The 15,413-nt window shown below is 46.2% G+C and overlaps 1 protein-coding gene across 6 annotated transcripts in view; it reads right to left on the bottom strand.

Moving 5' to 3' along the window:
- SLC7A9 (solute carrier family 7 member 9) overlaps positions 1–15,413 on the bottom strand; it is a 32,711-nt gene that overhangs the window by 589 nt on the left and 16,709 nt on the right. For 5 of the 6 annotated variants that reach the window (XM_037729801.1, XM_037729803.1, XM_037729800.1 and 2 more), the window contains 6 exons: positions 15,178–15,303; positions 14,837–14,936; positions 13,153–13,197; positions 12,382–12,505; positions 10,922–11,025; positions 1,347–1,443 (listed from right to left, as the gene is read on the bottom strand). In XM_037729801.1, the coding sequence (XP_037585729.1) occupies positions 1,347–1,443; positions 10,922–11,025; positions 12,382–12,505; positions 13,153–13,197; positions 14,837–14,936; positions 15,178–15,303 (596 nt within the window). The remainder of the gene's footprint in view (positions 1–1,346; positions 1,444–10,921; positions 11,026–12,381; positions 12,506–13,152; positions 13,198–14,836; positions 14,937–15,177; positions 15,304–15,413) is intronic. The other variant, XM_037729804.1, reaches the window with a different exon arrangement.

The raw sequence follows: 15,413 nt of genomic DNA, 5'->3' as shown, positions 1-15,413 counted from the left end.
AGACAGAGTCTCCCTCTGTCACCAGGCTGGAGTGCAGTGGTGCGATCTTGGCTCACTGCAACCTCCGCCTCCCGGGATCAAGCAATTCTCCTGCCTCGGCCTCCCGAGTAGCTGGGACTACAGGCATGTACCACCATGCCCAGCTAGGTTTTGTATTTTTAGTAGAGGTGGGGTTTCACCATGTTGGCCAGGATGGTCTCAATCTCTTGACCTCGTGAACCGCCCGCCTCAGCCTCCCAAAGTACTGGGATTACAGGCGTGAGCCACTGCACCTGATCCATAATTCCATTTTGTAATGACAAAAACCACAATTACTTTTGCACTAACCTAATATGTATTAATATTATATCAGCTTCATACTTGCGAATTTTCCTCACAGGGCGTTTTCAGTGTGGGCCACGGCCCTGGACTGGAAGCTCAGGTCTACTCGTGGTCTATGTTAGTTGCGTGGCCCTGGACTGGCATTTCCCAGCTGTGTTTTCCTGCCTTCAGAGTGATAGAGCGCAGCGGTTCTCCTCTGGGGGAGGGGTGTAGACCACCCCTGAGGCTGGGAATGTGGACGGTTGCTCGGTGCCCAGACAATTGCACCAAACAAGGACCATGCACCACGGAGCAGTTCCCATCAGAGGATGTCAAAGGGGTGGCCAGACACAGTGGCTCACACCTGTAATCTCAGCACTTCAGAAGGCTGAGGCGGGTGGATCACTTGAGGTCAGGAGTTCGAGACCAGCCTGGCCAACATGATAAAATCCCGTCTCTACTAAAAATACAAAAACCAACCAAGCACAGTGGCGTGTGCCTTTAATCCCAGCTGTTTGTTTGGGAGGCCAAGGCAGGAGAATCGCTTGAACCCAGGAGGCAGAGGTTGCAGTGAGCCGAGATCATATCATTGCACTCTAGCCCGGGTGACACAGCAAGACTCGGTCTCAATAAAAAACGAGATGTCAAAGGGCATTTATTGTACAAGGATCCAGTGACTTCTCAATCATTAGACCATAATGAGAGGTGGCTGTCAGTAACCTCCTGGTAAAATGTCTTACCCTCCTTCCCTGTAAGCTAGTGGGCTTTTATATAGAGTTCGTTACCAGGGTCGAGGCACAGACAAATGCACACAGAGGCATTGAGGGCACAAACCATGCCTTCCGTGGATAAATTCAGACAAAGGAGCAGCTATTGGGCACATTGTTTGACTCGTCTTGGGATTCTTTCCATATCTGTTTGATGGCAAGGAATAAGCCCATCTGGGTCATTTGGAGGCCACCGGGCTTAGCAGGGCAGGGCTAATCCTCCCCGTGGATGGAGGGCCCCCGCCTTGAAGATGGGCTGTTAGCGGGATTTGTACTCACATAAAAGATGATGGCAGGGGCTGGAGTGAGGCGCTTGACGCTGATGTAAGAAAGCACTTTGAGCATGTGGCCCTCCCGGCCCGCCACGTAAATGAGTCTGGAAAATAATGACACGGGAGTCTACTGACTGGAGTGCAGGCCATCAGTCCAGTGCCACCAAGGACGTGTGCTCCAGAGTCCGCTAAGGAGCCCTCGGGAGGCTCAGGAAGGTTGCTGAGCGCGCACCTGGGCTTCTCATGGGCGTCTGTCCGCGGGAGAGGAGTGGGTTTTGGCAGAGTGAGTGAGGAGGTTAAATGCACTCAAAGAATAGGTGCAGTGGCTCACAGTTGTAATCCCAGCACCTCGGGTGGCCAAGGCGGGAGGATCACTTGAGCCCAGGAGTTAGAGGGCAGCCTAGGCAACACAGTGAGATCCCATCTCTGCAATAACTAAATATTTTCTTTAATTTACCATTTCTTTGTGTTGGGAATATTCAATGTCCTCCTCTAGCTATCTGAAGCTATATATTAATATGAATGTGAGCTGTAGCCACCCTGCAGCGTGTAAAACACTAGAACCTATACCTCCTGTCTAGCAGTAATTTTGTATCCTCTAGCAAGTCTCTCCCTGTCTCTCCTTCCCTCTAGCCTTTTAAGCCTCTGGTATCCCCTGGCTAACCTGAATTTCTTGAAAAAGTTACCATAATTAAAAATGTGAGCCAGGTACAGTGGCTCATGCCTGTAATCCCATCACTTTGGGGGGCCGAGGCAGGTGGATCACTTGAGGTCAGGAGTTTGAGACCAGCCTGGCCAACATGGTGAAACCCTGTCTCTACTAAAAATACAAAAAATTAGCTCGGCATGGTGGTGCACACCTGTAGTCCCAGCTAGTCGGGAGGCGGAGGCAGGAGAATCATTGGAGCCTGGGAGGTGGAGGGTGCATTGAGCTGATATCACATCATTGCACTCCAGACTCCAGCCTGGGTGACAGAATGAGACTCTGTCTCAAAAAAAAAAATTTCTACTGAAAAAGGGAACCATTCATCAAGAAGATATAAAAAACAAGAGCCATGGCCGGGCATGGTGGCTCACACCTGTAATCCCAGCACTTTGAGAGGCCAAGGCAGGTGGACTGCTTGAGGTCAGGAGTTCAAGACCAGCCTGACCAACATGGTGAAACCCCATCTCTACTAAAAATAAAAAAATTAGCCAAGCATGGTGGTGGGTGCCTGTAATCCCTGCTACTCCAGAGGCTAAGGGAGGAAAACTGCTTGAACCTGGGAGGCAGAGGTTGCAGTGAGCCGAGATTGTACCACTGCACTCCAGCCTGGGCAACAGAGCAAGACTCCATCTCAACAACAAAACAGGAGTCCTTGAAACACAGAAAACAAAAATTGGCAAATCATCCAATCTGAATGCAAGATTTCAACATTACAAGTTACAATCTTGATCATATAAAAATCTACATGTAATTACGGAGTACACATTATCTTCAAGACCATGGGAAACATAAAAATATCAGTGAGCTACGACGGGCATTTTCAAACTTCTAAAGAATTGATGCCAGGCGCAGTGGCTCATGCCTGTAATCCCAGGACTTCAGGAGGCCAAGGCGAGTGGATCACTTGAGGTCAGGAGTTCAAGACCAGCCTGACCAACATAGTGAAACCCTGTCTCTACTAAAAATACAAAAATTAGTCGGGTGTGGTGGCGGGCACCTGTAATCCCAGCTACTTGGGAGGCTGAGGCAGGAGAATCACTTTCACCTGGAAGTGTAAGTTGCAGTGAGCCAAGATTGCACCACCGTACTCTAGCCTAATTGACAGAGCAAGACTCTGTCTCAGAAAGATAAATAAGATAAAATATAAAATAATAAATTGATATCAGGCCAGCCACTGTAGCTCATGCCTGTAATCCCAACACTGTGGGAGGTTGAAGTGAGAGGGCTGCTTGAGGCCAGGAGTTTGAGACCAGCTTGGGTAACACAGTAAGACCTCACATCTACAAAACAACTTAATATTAGCCATGCATGGTGGCACAGGCCCTGTAGTCCCAGCTACTTGAGAGGCAGTGGGAGGATCACTTATGCATAGGAGTGTGAGGCTGCAGTGAGCCATGATTGTGTCACTGCTGGAGTGCACTGGTGTGATCTCAGCTTGCTACAAACTCTGCCTCCCAGGTTCAAGTGATTCTCCTGCCTCAGCCTCCTGAGTAGCTAGGATTACAGGCATCTGCCACTATGCCCCGCTAATTTTTGTATTTTTAGTAGAGATAGGGTTTTCACCATGTTGGCCTTGAACTCCTGACCTCAAGTGATCTGCCCGCCTCGGCCTCCCAAAGTGCTGGGATTACAGGTGTGAGCCACTGCACCCAGCCTTGGGTATATATTTGAATGAACTGAAATCCGTATGTCAAATATCTGCACTCCCATGTACCTCTGGGTATATATTTGAATGAATTGAAATCTACATGTCAGAGGATCTCTGCCTAGATGACTGAATAGGAACCGCTCCAGTCCACAGTTCCCAGCGAGCGCGATGCAGAAGGCAAGTGATCTCTGCATTTCGAACTGAGCTCTGAAGGGAGCAACGGATCTCCCAGAACAGCACTAAAGCTCCGATAAGGGATAGACTGCCTCCTCAAGTGGCTCCCTGACCCCGTGTATCCTGACAAGGAGACACCTCAGACAGGAGAGCTCTGGCTGACATCTGGCGGGTACCCTTCTGGGATGAAGCTACCAGAGGAAGGAATAGGCAGCAATCTTTGCTGTTCTACAGCCCCCCGTGGGTGATTCCCAGACAAGCAGGGTCTAGGGTAGACCTCCAGCAAACTCCAGCAGACTTGCAGCAGAGGGACCTAACTGTTAGAAGGAAAACTAACAAACAGAAATAGTTTGAACATCAACAGAAAGGACATCCACTTAGAGACCACATCCAAAAGTCACCAACTTCAAAGACCAGAGGTAGATAAATTTATGAAGATGGGAAGAAACCAGCGCAAAAAGGCTGAAATCTCCAAAAACCAGAATGCCTCTTCTCCTCCAAGGGATCACAACTCCTCATCAGCAAGGGAACAAAACTGGATGGAGAATGAGTTTGACAAATTGACAGAAGCAGGCTTCAAAAGGTGGCTGATAACAAATTTCTTCAAGCTAAAGGAGCATGTTCTAACCCAATGCAAGGAAGCTAAGAACCTTGATAAAAGGTTAGATGAAATGCTAACTAGAATAACCAGTGTAGAGAAGAACATAAATGACTTGATGGAGCTGAAAAACACAGCACAAGAACTTCATGAAGCATATACAAGTTTCAATAGCCAAATCAATCAAGGGGAAGAAAGAATATCAGAGATTGAAGATCAACTCAATGAAAAAAACCAAGAAGGCAAGATTAGAGAAAACAGAGTGAAAAGAAATAAACAAAGCTTCCAAGAAATATGGGATTATGTGAAAAGACCTAATCTATGTTTGATCGGTGTACCTAAAAGTGACAGGGAGAATGAATCCAAGGTGGAAAACGCTCTTCAGGATATAATCCAGGAGAACTTCCCCAACCTAGCAAGGCAGGCCAACATTCAAATTCAGGAAATACAGAGAACACCACAAAGATATTCCTTGAGAAGAACAACCCCAAGGCACATAATCGTCAGATTCACCAGGGTTGAAATGAAGGGAAAAAAATGCTAAGGGCAGCCAGCAAGAAAGGTCGGGTTACCCACAAAGGGAAGCCCATCAGACTCACGGTGGATCTCTTGGCAGAAACCCTAGAAGCCAGAAGAGAGTGGGGACCAATATTCAACATCCTTAAATAAAAGAACTTTCAACCCAGAATTTCACATCCAACCAAACTAAGCTTCATAACTGAAGGAGAAATAAAATCCTTTACGGACAAGCAACTGCTGAGAGATTTCACCACCACCAGGCCTGCCTTATAAGAGCTCCTGAAGGAAGCACTAAACATGGAAAGGAACAACCAGTACCAGCCACTGCAAAAACATACCAAATGGTAAAGACCATTGGCACTATGAAGAAACTGCATCAACTATCAGGCAAAACAACCAGCTAGCATCAAAATGGCAGGATCCAATTCACACATAACAATATTAACCTTAAATGTAAATGGGCTAAATCTCCCAACCAAAAGACACAGACTGGCAAATTGGATAAAGAGTCAAGACCCATCGGTGTACTATGTTTAGGAGACATATCTCGTGCAAAGACACACATAGGTTCAAAATAAAGGTGTTGAAGATGATTTACCTAGCAAATGGAGAGCAAAAAAAAAGCAGGGGTTGCAATCCTAGTATCTGATAAAACAGACTTTAAACCAACAAAGATCAAAAGAGACAAAGAAGGGCATTACATAATGGTAAAGGGATCAGTGCAACAAGAGGAGCTTCCAAACATACATGCACCCGATACAGGAGCACCCAGATTCATAAAACAACTCCTAATGACCTACAAAGAGAGACTCCCACACAATAATAATGGGAGACTTTATTAGATCTCACTGTCAATATTAGATCAACAAGACAGAAAATTAATAAGGATATCCAGGACGTGAATTCAGATCTGGACCAAGTGAACATAATAGACATCTACAGAACTCTGCACCCCAAATCCACAGAATATACATTCTTCTCAGCACCACATTGCAGTTATTCTAAAATTGACCACATAACTGGAAGTAAATTGCTCCTCAGCAAATGCAAAAGAACAAAAATCATAACAAATAGTCTCTCAGACCACAGTGTAATCACATTAGAACTCAGGAAGAAACTCACTCAAAACTGCACAACTACATGGAAACTGAACAACCTGCTCCTGAATGACTACTGGATAAATAATGAAATGAAGGCAGAAATAAAGATGTTCTTTGAAACCAGGAGAACAAAGACACAATGTACCAGAATCTCTGGGACACATTTAAAGCATTTTCCAGAGGAAATTTATAGCACTAAATGCCCACAGGAGAAAGGAGGAAAGATCTAAAATCAACACACTAATGTCATGATTAAAAGAACTAGAGACGCAAGATCAAACAAATTCAGAGCTAGCAAGAAGTAACTAAGATCAGAGCAGAACTGAAGGAGACAGAGACACAGAAAACCCTTCAAAAAAATCAATAAATCCAGGAGCTGTTTTTTTTTTTTTAAAAGATCAACTAAATACATAGACCACTAGCCAGACTAATAAAGAAGAAAAGAGAGAAGAATTGAATAGATGGAATAAAAAATGGTAAAAGGGGTATCTCCACCAATCCCACAGAAATACAAACTACCATCAGATTACTACAAACAACTGTATGCAAATAAATCAGTAAATCTAGAAGAAACGGATGAATTCCTGGACAATTACACCCTCCCAAGCTTAAACCAGGAAGAAGTTGAATACCTAAATAGACCAATAACAAGGGCTGAAGTTGAGACAGCAATTAATAGCCTGCCAACCAAAATAAGCCCTGGACCAGACGGGTTCACAGCTGAATTCTACCAGAGGTACAAAGAGGAGCTGGTACCATTTCTTCTGAAACTATTCCAAACAATACAAAAAGAGGGAATCCCCTCTAACTCATTTTATGAGACCAAGATTATCCTGGGGCAGAGACACAACTGAAAAAGAAAACTTCAGGCCAATATCCATGATGAACATGCGAAAATCCTCAATAAAGTACTGGCAAACTGAATCCAATAGCACAGCTAAAAGCTTATGTAACACGATCAATTTGGCTTCATCCCTGGATGCAAGGCTGGTTCAACATATGCAAATCTATAAATGTAATCCATCACAAACAGAACCAAAGACAAAATCCGCATGATTATCTCAATAGATGCAGAGAAGGCCTTCAACAAAATTCAACAGCACTTTATGCTAAAAACTCTCAATAAACTAGGTATCAATGGAACATATCTCAAAATAATAAGAGCTATTTATGACAAACACACTGCCATTATCATACTAAATGGGCAAAAATGCAAACATTCCCTTTGAAATCTGGCACTAGACAAGGATGCCCTCTCTCACCACTCCTCTTCAACATAGTATTGGAAGTTCTGGCCAGAGCAATCAGGCAAGAAAAAGAAATAAAGTGTAATCAATTAGGAAAAGAGGAAGTCAAACTGTCTCTATTTGCAGACGATATGATTGTGTATTTAGAAGACCGCGTTGTCTCAGCCCCAAATCTCCTTACGCTGATAAGCAACTTCAGCAAAATCTCAAGCTACAAAATCAATGTGCAAAAATCACAAGCATTCCTATACACCAATAACAGACAGAGAGCCAAATCATAAATGAACTCCCATTCACAATTGCTACAAAGAGAATAAAATACCTAGGAATACAACTAACAAGGGATGTGAAGGACCTCCTCAAGGAGAACTACAAACCACTGCTCAAGGAAATAAGAAAGGACTCAAAACAGATGGAAAACCTTCCATCCTCATGGTTAGGAAGAATCAATATCATGAAAATGGCTATACTGACCAAAGTAATTTATAGATTCAATGCTATCTCCATCAAGCTACCACTGACTTTCTTCACAGAATTGGAAAAAACTACCTTAAACTTTATAGGGAACCAAAAAGGAGCCTGCAGAGCCAAGACAATCCTAAGCAAAACAACAAAAACAGCTGGAGGCATCAAGCTACCTGACTTCAAAATATACTGCAAGGCTACAGTAATCAAAACAGCATGAGACTGGTACCAAAACAGACATACAGACCAATGAACCAGAACAGAGGCCTCAGAGACGCCACACATCTACAACCATCTGATCTTTGACAAACCTAACACAAACAAGCAATGGAGAAAGGATTCCCTACTTAATAAACGGTGTTGGGAAAACTGGCTAGCCATGTGCAGAAAGCTGAAACTGGATCCCTTCCTTACACCTTATGCAAAAATTAACTCTGGATGGATTTTAAAACATAAGACCTAACACCATAAAAACCCCAGAAGAAAATCTAGGCAATACCAGTCAGGACATAGGCAAAGGCAAGGACTACATGACTAGAACACCAAAAGCAATGGCAACAAAAGCCAAAATAAACCAATGGATCTAATTAAACTCCAGAGCTTCTGCACAGCAAAAAAAACAATCATTAGAGTGAACCAGCAACCAACAGAATGGGAAAAATGTTTGCAATGTACCCATCTGACAAAGAGCTAATATCCAGAGTCTACAAAGAATTTAAACAAATTTACAAGAAAAAAACAACTCCATCAAAAAGTGGGCAAAGGATATGAACAGACACTCCTCAAAAGAAGACATTTATGCTGGGCTCACGCCTGTAATCCTAGCACTTTGGGAGGCCGAGGTGGGTGGATCACCTGAGGTCAGGAGTTCAAGACCAGCCTGACCATCATGGTGAAACCTCATCTTAAAAAAAAAAAAAAAAAAAAGAAGAAGCCGCCATTTATGTAGCCAACAAACATATGAAAAAAAGCTCATCCTCATGGTCATTAGAGAAATGCAAATCAAAACCACATTGAGATACTATCTCACGCCAGTTAGAATGGCAATCATTAAAAAATCAGGAGACAACAGATGCTGGAGAGGATGTGGAGAAATAGGAACACTTTTCCACTGTTGGTGGGAGTGTAAATTAGTTCAACCATTGTGGATGACAGTGTGGCGATTCCTCAAGTATCTAGAAATCGAAATTCCATTTGACTCAGCAAACCCACTACTGGGTATGTATCCAAAGGATTACAAATCATTCTAGTGTAAAGACACATGCAGATGTATGTTCATTGCAGCACTGGTCACAATAGCAAAGACTTGGAACCAACCCAAATGCCCATCAATGATAGACTGGATAAAGAAAACATGGCACATATACACCGTGGAATACTATGCAGCCATAAAAAAGGATGAGTTCATGTCCTTTGCAGGGACATGGATGAAGCTGGAAACCATCATTCTCAGCAAACTGACACAAGAACAGAAAACCAAGCACTGCATGTTCTCACTCTTAAGTGGGTGTAGAACAATGAGAACATATAGACACAGAGAAGGAGCATCACACACCAGGGTGGGTTGGGGATGGGGTATTAGGGGAGGGATAGTGGGGCTTAGGGGAGAGGGGAGGGATAACATTAGGAGAAATACCTAATGTAGATGACAGGGTGATGGATGCAGCAAACCACCATGGCACGTGTGTACCTATGTAACACACCTGCACATTCTGCACATGTGCCCCAGAACTTAAAGTATACTTTAAAGAAATCCGCATGTCAGATGTCTGCACTCCCATGTTCATTCCGTTATTCACCATAGCCGAGACACAGACACAACCTCAGTGTCTGTCAACAGATGAACGAATAAAAATGTTACATATACAATGGAATACGATTCGGCCTCTAAACAGAATGGAATTCTGTCATTTTTTGACAACAGGGATGACTCGAGAGAACACTATGCTAAGTGAAATAAGCCAGACAAAGACAGACAAATATCCCATGGTATTCCCTTAAATGTTGTGGAGCTGTAATTAGGGAAAACGAGTCAGGCTGGCGAGACCAAGGGAAAGCAAAAAGAAATGAAGCAGATAAGCTACACGCCTGCCTTTCTTCCTGGTCCAGGACACAGTCTTCCCGCACCCAGTGATTGCCAGACCCTCCCTCAGCTAATAGAAAAATGCCGGTTAGCTCACTGCAACCTTCACATTATCAGTACTTCACGTACCCCTCTCCGCACACAGCACAAGCACCAGCCTACAAAATCCCAGCAAGCCTTTGTCACTTTGCAGTCAGCTCCTCTCTCACTGACCTGCCCGCCCATTGCACCCTTACGATGTATTTTGCTTTCTCTAATAAATCTGCCTTTTTTTCTTTTCTTTTTTTGAGATGGAGTTTTGCTCTTGTTGCCCAGGCTGGAGTGCACTGGCGCGATCTTGGATCACTGCAACCTCTACCTCCCGGGTTCCAGCGATTCTCCTGTCTCAGCCTCCCTGGTAGCTGGGATTACAGGCATGTGCCACCACTCCTGGCTAATTTTGTATTTTTAGTAGAGACAAGCTTTCTCCGTGTCTGTCAGGCTGGCGTCGAACCCCCGACCTCAGGTGATTCGCCCGCCTCTACCTCCCAAAGTGCTGGGATTACAGGCGTGAGCCACTGCGCCTGGCCAATCTGCCTTTCTTGACCAACAACTGTCTTGGTAAATTCTTATCTCTATGCCGCGAGCCCAGATACTTGTAATCACCTGCGACATACGTGAAATCTAAAATTTCAAACATAGCAATAGAGAGTAGAACATTGGTTACCAGAGGCTGAAAGAAGCGGGGCCTGAGATGGCAAAAGGGGAAATGTTGGTCAGCGGCTACAGTTTCTGTTTGAAGGGAGGAATAAGCTCTGGTGATCCATTGCACAGCAAGGTGACTATCATTAACAATGGTGTACATTTCAAAATGGCTAGTGGATTTCCAATGTACTCACCACAAAGAAATGATAAGTATGTGAGGTGATGCATATGTTAATTAGCTTGATTTGCTCATTCACCTGGCAGAGCCCTGAATATTTTAGCGGTGTGTATTCCTTGGGTGTGACATTGGCTTGGCTGCCCCTGCCCACCCTGGGAGTGACAGCCGAGAGTCCCCTACCTGCTCGATGTTAAGCAGGTCCCATTAGCAGCACCGATGGTTGAAAATGCCACAAAAAGTGGAACGACCCAAGAAGCTGGATAGAGAACACGGTCACCAAATGTCTGGTGAGAGAAACGACATGAGTCCTGACGGTCTTTCTTGGCCTCCAAGAGCCACCGGCCCCCAAAAGCTATTCTGGCCTCCCAGGGGACCCAGGGACCCACCTCAGCTTGGGGCATAGCCTCTGACTCCTCCACTACAGAGGAGAGGGGAGAACGCCACTCGCCTATCTCCAGATTTTGTGACAGCAAGAGAAATCTCTTATCCACTACTCCCTGGGATAAATCTTTATTTTATTTTATGTATTTATTTTGAGATGGACTTTTGTTCTTGTTTCCCAGGCTGGAGGGCAATGGTGAGGTCTCCGCTCACTGCAACCCCTGCCTCCCAGGTTCAAGCGATTCTCCTGCCTCAGCCTGCCGAGTAGCTTAGATTGCAGGCACCCGCCACCACGCCTGGCTAATTTTTCTATTTTTAGTAGAGGCGGGTTTCATCATGTTAGCCAGGCTGGACTCGAACTCCTGACCTTGTGATCCACTTGCCTTGGCCTCCCAAAGTGCTGGGATTACAGGTGTGAGCCACTGTGCCCAGCCAAATCTTTATTTTTTAATTTGATGGGTTTTTTGAGACAGGATTGCATTCTGCTGCCCAGGTTGGAGTACAGTGCTGTGATCATGTCTCAAGGCAGTCAGCCTCCTGGGCTCAGGCGATCCTCCCACCTCAGTGTTCCAAGTAGCTGGGACCACGGGCACTCGCCACCACACCTAGCTGCATAATTCTTGGTCATGTCAATATCCTGATACCTTCACCCCGCACTTCCCTGAACCTGCACGCCAACCGAAATGGCTGAATTCTCCCTCCTACCTGAGCAGCCCCAGTCTCGTGGTCAGTGACCTCAGCAGTTATCCACACTGTGTCTCCAGCACCTTCCAAATCCCCAGCACTTGGTTGTCTGTTGGCAACTGCAGGAGGTCTCCAGCTGCACTGACCCTAGGGCCTTTCACCTCTCAGCTTCTATGATTCATTAGTATTTAGGGTGGTACAAAAGTAATTGCCGTTTTGCCGTTGAAAGGAATGGCAAAAATGGCAATTACTTTTCCACCAACCTAATATAATGACCTCCCCTGACTCCCTGGCACTTTCTGCCTCTGCTTCATGCTTATCTGTCAAACTGTAACCCTGGCTAGCCCAGCCCTGCCTCCAGCTCCATGCTGTGTGCACCCAGGCAGCTGGTCCCATCTCTGTTGATGCCTGACCTCGTGCGGGGCTCGGGGGCTGCCCTGACTTGTCTGGTCTCCCAGGCTCTTCCATGACTATTGTCCTCCTTCGCTGGGAGGGACCCCAGCTCCAGTGCTGACACCTGCCTTACCCCTTCCCATAAGCCACGGCCCCTCCAGCAGTGACACCGAGGCACTCACCACAGCCACGGCTGGGGACTGCAGGAGCTCGGTGGTGGTCATCACGGTGAAGTAGGACACGTTCATGAGGATGTAGCATGCCATCACCAGGGGGATCCCGATGACAATGGCCAAGGGCAGGTTTCTGGGAAGTGCAATGACACAGAGACCCATGGTCAGACCGGAGCCTCTCGTGGGAGACAGACACCCTCCCTGAGGCCCTCCCAGGGAGAAGATTCGCAGGCAGCACCCCAGCAGCAACATGAGACATTTTCAAATGAGAATCCTGCCTCTGACTCCAGAGCAGTTCACATGGAACTGTTTATAAAGCAAAAAAAGCCAGAGATAAAGGAAGACCAAACTCTTCCTCCCCCTAGCAGCCACTGCTCTGCCCCAAACCAAACCAAACCAAACTAAGCGTGCATAGTGAGCACATAAGAAACCAATCGATGGCTGGGCGCAGTGGCTCACACCTGAGGGGCCGAGACAGGAGAAATCTCCTGAGGTCAGGAGTTTAGGACCAGCCTGGCCAGCATGGCAAAAATCCCATCTCTACTAAAAAAAAATAAAATACAAAAATCAGTGAGCTCAGATTGTACCACTGCACTCCAGCCTAGGCAACAGAGCAAGACTCCATCTCAAAAAAAAAAAGAAAAGAAAAGAAAAGAAAAATGAAATCATTCACTGTTGGGAAGGGTATCATGGAATAACCAGGGAAACAGCTCCAGCCTTCACCAAGGGAAGAGAAATCAGCCTGCCCGGCCCCGTCCCCTGCGCAGACTCAACTGTTACCTGTAAGGGTTTTGCAGTTCTTCTGTGATGTAATTCAGTTGATTCCTGGAAGAAAGAAACAAGCGTGACACAGCTTGACTTTATTTTTCTATTATGAACCCACAATAATAAATGTTGGCCTCATTTAAGATTCTCTGTCAGAGAGAAAACGCTCCTGCAGGAATTCCAGGTGAATTTCTTTAGAGGTTAATGGCCCTGGTAGTGGGGGGGCCTTGGGCCTTACCCAGAGCAACACATCTGTCAGCTGGTGGTCTTTGCCCTCCTTGGGAATCACACAGATTTGGAAGAATAATCACGAGTAGTGAGTCCCCAAGGTGCCTTGAAAAAATGGAATATTCTCTGAGAAGAGAATGAAACGTAGAAATGCTTTGCAGGAGAGAAGGACCAGTGTCACAGACTGTCATGCTTCTCCCTTAAAGGACAAAAACGGGCCAGCACTTTGGGAGGCCAAGGCGGGCAGATCACTTGAAGTTGGGAGTTCGAGACCAGCCGGGCCAACATGGTGATACCTCATCTCTACAAAAAATACAAAAATTAGCAGTGCAAGGTGGCAGGTGTCTGTACTCCCAGTTACTCAGGATGCTGAGTCAGGAGAATTACTTGAACCTGGGGGGATGGAGGTTGCAGTGAGCCAAGATCATGCCACTGTGTTCCAGCCTGGGTGACAGTGAGACTCCATCTCTAAAAAGGACAAAAACAATCTCACCCACTAAACCCAATAAATGTACAAAATTTGTATGGTATTTTGTTTGTAGGACAGCACCCCAAACCATAAGTTCCGAGAGGCTCCCAAACCTAATGATTTTCAGGGTTAAATAGAAGTGCTATTGAGTATTCTTTGTTTAAGCAAGAGCCTGGGGCTGGGAGTGGTGGCTGATGCCTGTAATCCCAGCACTTTGGGTGGCCGAGGAGAGAGGATTGCTTGAGTGCAGGAGTTTGAGACCAGCTCAAAAATTAAAAAATCATCAGGGTGTGGTAGCTCCTATCTGTGGTCCCAGCTACTCAGGAGGCCAAGGTGGGAAGCTGGCTTCAGCCCAGGAGTTCAAGGCTGCAGTGAGCTGTGATCATGCCATTTCACCGCAGCCTGGGTGACCAAGTGAGAGCCTGTCTCTAAAACAAAAACAAAAAAACAGCTGGGCATGGTGGCTCACACCTGTAATCCCAGCACTTTGGGATGCTGAGGCAGGTGGATCATGAGGTCAGGAGTTCGAGGCCAGCTGGGCCAATATGGTGAAACCCTGTCTCTACTAATAATACAAAAATTAGCTGGGCATGTTGGCAGGCGCCTGTAATCCCAGCTACTTGGGAGGCTGAAGCAGAGGTGGAGGATGCAGTGAGCCAAGACTGTGCCACTGCACTCCAGCCTGGGGAACAGAGTGAGACTCGGTCTCAAAACAAAACACAACAGAAAACCCAAGCTTGGGCCCTGGCTGCCTCTAATTCAGCTGAACTTGTGTTGGCCCGGTGAGGGTTCTACACAGAGCACTCTGGCTGACTGAGGTGTCTCCGGGAATAAAGGCTAGAGATTGTCGCATGCTTCACAAAAAAGGAAATGTGAGGGTGAATGTCAGAGTCACACCAAACGCCAGAAAGGGGAACTCATTGCTTTCCATGATGGCTGGAGTTAAAGTCGCCTGGAGAATCCCACCCACCCCCAGACTCGGGACATCCCAGGACGCCTCACCATCCATCGTAGGCCCAGAGTCCATTGTAAAACGCCAGACTGATGGCTCCCACAGACAACTGGGTGCCCTCGAAAGAATTCTCAAAATTCTTTGTGTTTCCTGTAATGAAGCCAGACAGTGAACGGCAGGTGTCAGCCAGCCAGATCTTGAGTGCACCTCCACGTGAAGACGGGCATGATGATGACCCCAGCTTAGTAAACACTCTGAAACTAAGGATCCCTCCCACTGAGTTCCTGCCACGATTCGTTGGAGATGGGTTGGTGGGGCAAGGCTGGTCCTGCTCCCAGTGGAAGGGGTTCTGGGTGTGTGCCTGTGCAGGGCCCGCCCTCCCGTGGGTCACCTTGGGCCAGGAGCACGAGCCCAGTGATGACGATGATGGCCACGATCACCAGCTTGGCCGTGGTGAAGATGTTCTGGACATAGCTTCCCAGCCGCACGCTCAGTGAGTTCACCGTCGCGATGAATACTGGAAGGGTGGAGGCAGTTTCTGCATTTATGGTTTTCAACAAAGCCCTGGAGAGAGTCTCCTTTATACTTTGTAACTTTTTACTTTTACCTTTTTTTTTTTTTTTTTTT

Source organism: Cebus imitator, unplaced genomic scaffold (genome assembly GCF_001604975.1).
Source record: "Cebus imitator isolate Cc_AM_T3 unplaced genomic scaffold, Cebus_imitator-1.0 Scaffold318, whole genome shotgun sequence".
Lineage (NCBI taxonomy): Eukaryota > Metazoa > Chordata > Mammalia > Primates > Cebidae > Cebus > Cebus imitator.
Note: the sequence above shows the minus strand (reverse complement) of the source record. Positions and strands in the feature narration are given on the sequence as shown.